General features: G+C 43.7%; 1 protein-coding gene across 1 annotated transcript; it reads left to right on the top strand.

The window, feature by feature from the left end:
• Positions 1 to 6,021: 6,021 nt before the first annotated feature.
• TCEAL7 (transcription elongation factor A like 7) lies at positions 6,022 to 6,324 on the top strand. The gene is given in 1 exon segment (XM_068963356.1): positions 6,022 to 6,324. A coding segment is annotated over 1 exon segment (303 nt).
• Positions 6,325 to 6,658: the final 334 nt, after the last annotated feature.

Below are 6,658 nucleotides of genomic sequence, written 5' to 3' on the forward strand. Positions count from 1 at the left end.
GTGTTCAACTCTTCGCGACCCCATGGACTGCAGCCTACCAGGCTCCTCCGTCCATAGGATTTTCCAGGCAAGAGTACTTGAGCAGGTCGCCATTGCCTTCTCTGCTTTATATCTTTAGTTGTGGAAAATCTTTTCTGTTAGTCTTCAGGTTCTTGTCATAGATAGTTTCTCTGTTGACAGTTGTAATTTGGTTGTGCCTATGGGAGGAGGGGAGGGAGTTCAGGGTCTCACTACTCCACTTCTAACCACTGGTCACACCTTTAACCATTTTTAACTGTAGAATTCAATGTATTTTAGTACACTTATAAGTGTATAGTTATCAACAGTATCTAGCTCCAGAATATTTTCTTCATCCCAAAGGGAAATCCCAGACCTCTTAAGCACTCTGATCTCCATTCTTCCCTTTCTTAGCCCCTGGAAAACATTCATTTGCTTCATAAAGCAAATGCACTCCCTTGGACTGCAAGGAGATCAAACTAGTCAATTCTCTATTGATTTGCATATTATGGATATTTAATATAAATATAATCATACAATACGTGGCCTTTTATGTCTGGTTTGTAACTCACTTGTCATTCTTTGCCCACCTTCGTGAAGTTTCACTTTATGCATGTGCAGCTTAATATATAGCAATGGACTCGAGGGAAGCTTTTTAAAGACTTTTGGAGAATGTTTTTGTGTACTAATCCCTCATCTCTGGTATTCTTCCTCACAAACTTCAGCCACCTCTACCTCCAATATCTTTATTGTCAACTCAGGAAGGCAAACACTCCTCCTCTTTATGCCACCATCCATAGTATGCCTTTAGTCAAAATCCAAAGCAATCAGAGCTTACCTTGATTGCTTCTCTCTTCTCAGGAACCACACCTTGTACTGCCAATTGTATAGTCTGAAAACATTGTAGTTATTTGATATATTTGCTCATTATCTAGTTCTTCAAGGCAGAGGATATGCCTGATTCCAGTTTGTCTATCATTTCTGTCATTTGTTTTATTTTAGCATGCGTGTGTGCATGTTAAGTTGCTTCAGTTGTGTCTGACTCTTTGCAACACAAAGAGTAGACTGTAGCTATTCCAGGGTCTGTAGCTGGCATAGACCTATGGACTATAGCTTGCCAGGGTCCTCTGCCCATGGGATTCTCCAGGCAAGATTACTGGAGTGGGTTGCAATGCCCTTCTCCAGGGGCTCTTCCCCACCCAGAGATCAAACCTGTGTCTCTTATGTCTCTTGCATGGGCAGGTGGGTTCTTTACCACTAGCACCACCTAGGAAGCCCTTATTTTAGCATATTTTGCACGGTTCTAGGAGAAGGCAATGGCACCCCACTCCAGTACTCTTGCCTAGAAAATCCCATGGGCGAAGGAGCCTTGTAGGCTGCAGTCCATGGGGTCGCGAAGAGTCGGACACGACTGAGTGACTTCTCTTTCACTTTCATGCACTGGAGAAGGAAATGGCAGCCCACTCCAGTGTTCTTGCCTGGAGAATCCCAGGGACGGGGGAGCCTGGTAGGCTACTGTCTATGGGGTCGCACAGAGTCAGACACGACTGAAGTGACTTAGCGGTAGCAGCAGGACAATTTACTTACAGAGTCCCCTCACCCTGTGTGAAGCCTTATTGGAAAAGGAACCAGCAAATCAGCTTGGTGTCTACCTAACACACAGAAATATTCACCCATCCTTGCCATAACAAAGGTGAGTGTACATTATGTCTCTGTCTTCACCCTGCTATCTCTTTTAGATGAACAGAATAAATAGTAACAAGCTATGTTTTTTTTCCAGTAGTCATGTATGGATGTGAGAGTTGGACCATAAAGAAGGCTGAGCACCAAAGAGTTGATGCTTTCGAACTGTGGTGCTGGAGAAGACTCTTGAGAATCCCTTGGACTGCAAGGAGATCAAACTAGTCAATTCTAAAGCAAATCGATTCTGAACACTCATTGGAAGGACTGATGCTGAAGCTGAAGTTCTAATACTTTGGCCATGTGATGTGAAAAGCTGACTCATTGGAAAATACCCTGATGCTGGGAAAGATTGAAAGCAAAAGGAGGGGGTGGCAGAGGATGAGATGGTTAGATGGTATCACCAACTCAATGGACATGAATTTGAGCAAACTCCAGGAGATAGTGGAGGACATGGTAGCCTGGCATGCTGCAGTCCATGGGGTCACAGAGTCAGACACAACTTAGTGACTAAACAACAAAAACAACTAAGAACTGTACACCAGTTCTGTATGTACCCTCTTCTTGCAGGTCTTTTTCTGCATGTAATTCTCTTAGAGCCTCCACCTTTACTCGGTTTAAAAGAGGGTAGAACTATGCTCTTCGTTCCATCCATGAAAAAGGGATAGAATTGACTTTCATCACATGCCACCCCTGGAGTTTGAATGTGCATGCATACTAATTCGCTTCAGTCATGTCGGACTCTTTGTGACCCTATGGACCATAGCCTGCCAGCTCCTCTGTTCATGGGATTCTCCAAGCAAGAATACTGGAAGGGGATGCTGTGCCCTTCTCCAGAGGATCTTCCTGACCCAGGGATTGAACCCATGTCTCTTATGCATCCTGCATTGGCAGGCAAGTTCTCAACCACTAGCTCTACCTGGGAAGCCTGGAGTCTGAATACCTTAGTTAAAATTCTATCTGCACTATTTACTGTGGGCTTCCCAGGTGGCGCTACTGGTAAAGAACCCACCTGCCAATGCAGGGGACATAAGAGACGTGGGTTTGACCCCTGAGTCAGGAAGATCCCCTGGAGAAGGAAATGGCAACCCACTCCAGTATTTTTGCCTGGAGAATCCCATGGACAGAGGAGCCTGGTGAGGCTACAGGCCATTGGGTCGCAAAGAGTCAGACACAACTGAAGTGACTTGGCACACATGCATTTTATAGAAGGTGGAGATGCTAACGTTAGAGAATACCAGAAAAACAGGCTTATTAGAAGGATGAACTATGGTGCCATGTGTGCTAAGTCACTTCAGTCATGTCTGACTCTATGTGACTCAGTGGAAGAAGTCCTGCCAGGTTCTTCTGTCCATGGGATTCTCCAGGCAAGAATACTGGAGTGGATTTCCATGCCCTCCTCCAGGGGATTTTCCTGACCCAGTGATCGAACCTGCACTTTTACATCACCAGGTGGGTTCTTTACCACTAGCGCCACCTGGGAAGCCCTGAACTATGGTATTTATTTTCATTTTTGTAATCTATTCAGCTAATAAATAGTGACTGCTTTCAAACTGGAAAAAAAGAACCCCACAAATTCAATGATCTGCATGAAAAAGCTGTTTATAGAGGCTTCAGGACTTCTCCATCCCACCAACAGATCTTTTGCCTCTATCACAACTAACCATTCCTTAATAACTGTGACAAAAATGCCCCACTCTTTTTAAGATCTTTTCTTTCTCCTCTTAAATAGTTTTTGGAACTACTTACCTCAAAGTGGTTGGTGGCAACTTTGCATTTATGATGAGCCACTATTTTCCAAAAACAAATATTAAGAACATATCTCTGGGAATTCCCTGGTGTTCCAGTGGTTAGGACTCCATGCTCTCACTGCCTGGGAAGACCCAGGTTCAATCCCTGGTCAGGTAACTAAAATCCCACAAGCTGCATAGCATGGCCAAAAATAAATAAATAAGTAAATAAACATTAAAAAAAAGAACACATCCCTCTTTCTGTTGCATATATTTCAAGCTAACCAATCAACAACAGATTCACTGATTAGTACCAAAGGTCTTAGCAACAAAAACTTTTGTGTGATAATTGACTACATGGGGCCAGTTTCTGTTAGTGCTTCTAATTCCCCAACGTGACTGAGTAAGGTCTTTGTTGTTGTTGTTTAGTCATTAAGTTGTGTCTGACTGTTTTGTGTCCCATGGACTGTAGCCCGTCAGGCTCTTCTGTCCATGGGATTTTCCAGGCAAGAATACTGGAGTGGGTTGCCATTTCTTTCTCCAGAGTAAGGTCTAAAGAAACATAAATAAGATAGAGATGTATGGGAGAAATGAAAATCTATTGGATTCTAAGTAAGAGTGCCGAGGAAAGGTGGGATCTTTTAAACACAGTATTAAGGGAGATAAAAGGGCATGGTACAAACTGGGAAAGAGAAGGCATGGTACTGAGATCAAAGTAGTAAAATTTTATGACCGACTTTTGAGATCTGAAAATCTAAGGACGAGGTGTGTAGCATTATGGAATCAGAAGCTCGCCTAATGAAAAGGCCTCCACATACTCAGGAGTGCCTCAAAGGTGCAGCCTCTAGTTGTCCTGTACCTTTTAAACTTCCAAAAATGTATCTGGTTGGAGAGTCTACATTTCTTATGATTCAGCAACAGAAACAGATGGCTGGGTCTTTTTATCCTCTTATCCTGAATCTTTTTTCTAAATGCATGTATTGTTACTGTATTTCTGATTATTAAAGGGATATATGTTTATGGGGGGAAGAATAGGAAATTATCAGAACAAAAGTACAAACCACGATCCCAATCATTGCTTCCTTCCTTAATTTACCCCATCCCTTCCTATTTGGTTGCAAGAATTGAAGTGCAAGGAAAATGATGGCTCTTAGTGACTGAGGAGAGGGCGGGTGAAAGGAAGACTGCTACCTTTCTGTTCTCGCAGTTTAGAAGAGGATGAATAATCTTCTCTCTCCAACACAACCATTTAAAAAGTAACAATTGTTAATATGACTATGGTAATCAGAGAGAGGCAAATTCCAACTACAGGGAGAAGGGGCCCCTTTTGACCTCTGGAATTAGCAGTGACAAAAATGAATGACAGGGCCTGGTGGGGGTGGGGGAAGGTTGGTAAGCTGCTCCACTTCTCCAGCACAGCTGGTGGGAGGGGAAAGTGGAGACCAGAGTTGGAGGATGACATAATCCTCACGTGATCAGGGGCTGGCGTGAAGTCCCTGTATTTCTGGGATTCTTTCTCCTTTGGCTACCAGCTCCTTACTGCCCTGCAGGCATTCCTGCTTGTGACCAAGAGAAAGAGGACGCAAAATCTTTAAATCCCAGCAGGTTGGTGTGAGGGAACCACTGGAACTCTTGGGGTGGTAGTGGCTGAATCTAGTACTGGAGAAGGCCTAGGACTGCTTTCTCCAACCCCTGCGGAGGTAATTGTATTTTTGAAGGAGGGTGGGGCTGGAGTAGGTGGAAGTCCCTTGAGAGACACCCAGAAGTTTAGTGGTAGTTTAGAAATAATCAGCTTCCCTCACACTGGTAAGATTTCCCTTTTTTCTTTTTTTCTTTCCCCAACTCCATTGAAGGAAATGAGGTATGGGCTGGTGTGTGGAGAAAGGCTGAAATCCTGAGGTGGAGACAGAGAAATTTAGAGATAATTTGAAAATAGTTCATCTCATTGACTGCTGATCAAGGGATGCAGTGAAGTGGGGAGTGAGGAGACAGTGGTCCTCATAGGGCTAGGCCTGAGGGTGAGGGATGCGAGGTGGGGGCGGCACGGAGATCCAGTAGGAAAGGATAAGAACAGGAGGAGAAACAGGAGGTAGGAAATTTGGGGGCAACAACAGTGATGAGGATCCTGGATTCAAGATAATAATGTGTTGTCTCTGAGGCTGGTTGATTTACAGAGAACTCCCTCATCCCCCCTCCTTCCTCTCTGCCAGCAGGTCTGGGGGTCTGTGTTCACAGATCTCTCGAGGCAAGAAAAAGAGAAGGAAACTGTCCCAAACCATCTCTGGTCAGTATGAGGGAGGCACTCAGCGGTCTCTCAGGGTGGGCCTTGGAAAGGTCAAGAGCTGGGTTAAATTTGCGGCCTCACAGCTCACCTCCCTGTCCGCTCCCCTTCTCCCGCCCATCAGAGAGGCCATTTAGCCTTGAAGGAGGTGGAGAAGGGGTGGGAGAGGAAGGGGCCGCATCTCGAATTTCAGGAGGGCTGGACCAGTGTGGTAGGGGTGGGGTATCAGGCGAGTAACCAGCTTCAAAGAGAAACTGACAAGGTTGAATCAAAAGAAGTGAAGCAATCTTACTTACATTTTCTCCCTGGACTTAAGCAGGAAATCACTACATCATGCAAAAATCTTGCAAAGAAAATGAAGGAACACCCAAATGGAATGTGCCAAAGAGACAGGAAGAGTGCTCCTATGGAGAGTTCCAACACCAGCAAACAGAAGGGAATTTTAGGTAAAGGCTGCTTCAGTCTCTCGAGGAATTTAAAAAGGACATAGACTTTAGGCATTTTAAGGATGAAGAAATAACAAGAGAGGGAGATGGGATGGAAAGGCGTTTGGAAGAGATAAGGGGTCTGAGAAAGAAATGTAGGGCTCTGCTTTCTAACCGTAGGCATTCTCGAGACCGTCCATATCCCATTTAATGCACTTCTCGCCTGAATTCAACTATTTTCTGTTCTTAATGTTGCAGCATTGGTTCCTTTTGTCTGCATTTTCTTGTGAAATATTTGCTACTATTTTATTCCAATCCTTCAGTGTTTTACATGTGACTCTTGTTGCCATCATTTCATCTTTTGACCTGATCTCACTCATTTAATAGAGTTGCTTCATTTGTTTGCATGTGAAGATGCTCATTGTATATTGTAAAGTGAAAATAATATGTTGAAAAAATGATATATATAGATATACCTATCTATGTATATCTTATAAGTACATTCATATATGTCATAGTACCAAAAAAGTCTGAATTATTATATA

The sequence above is a fragment of the Capricornis sumatraensis genome, chromosome X (assembly GCF_032405125.1).
Source record: "Capricornis sumatraensis isolate serow.1 chromosome X, serow.2, whole genome shotgun sequence".
In the NCBI taxonomy this organism is placed as follows: Eukaryota; Metazoa; Chordata; class Mammalia; order Artiodactyla; family Bovidae; genus Capricornis; species Capricornis sumatraensis.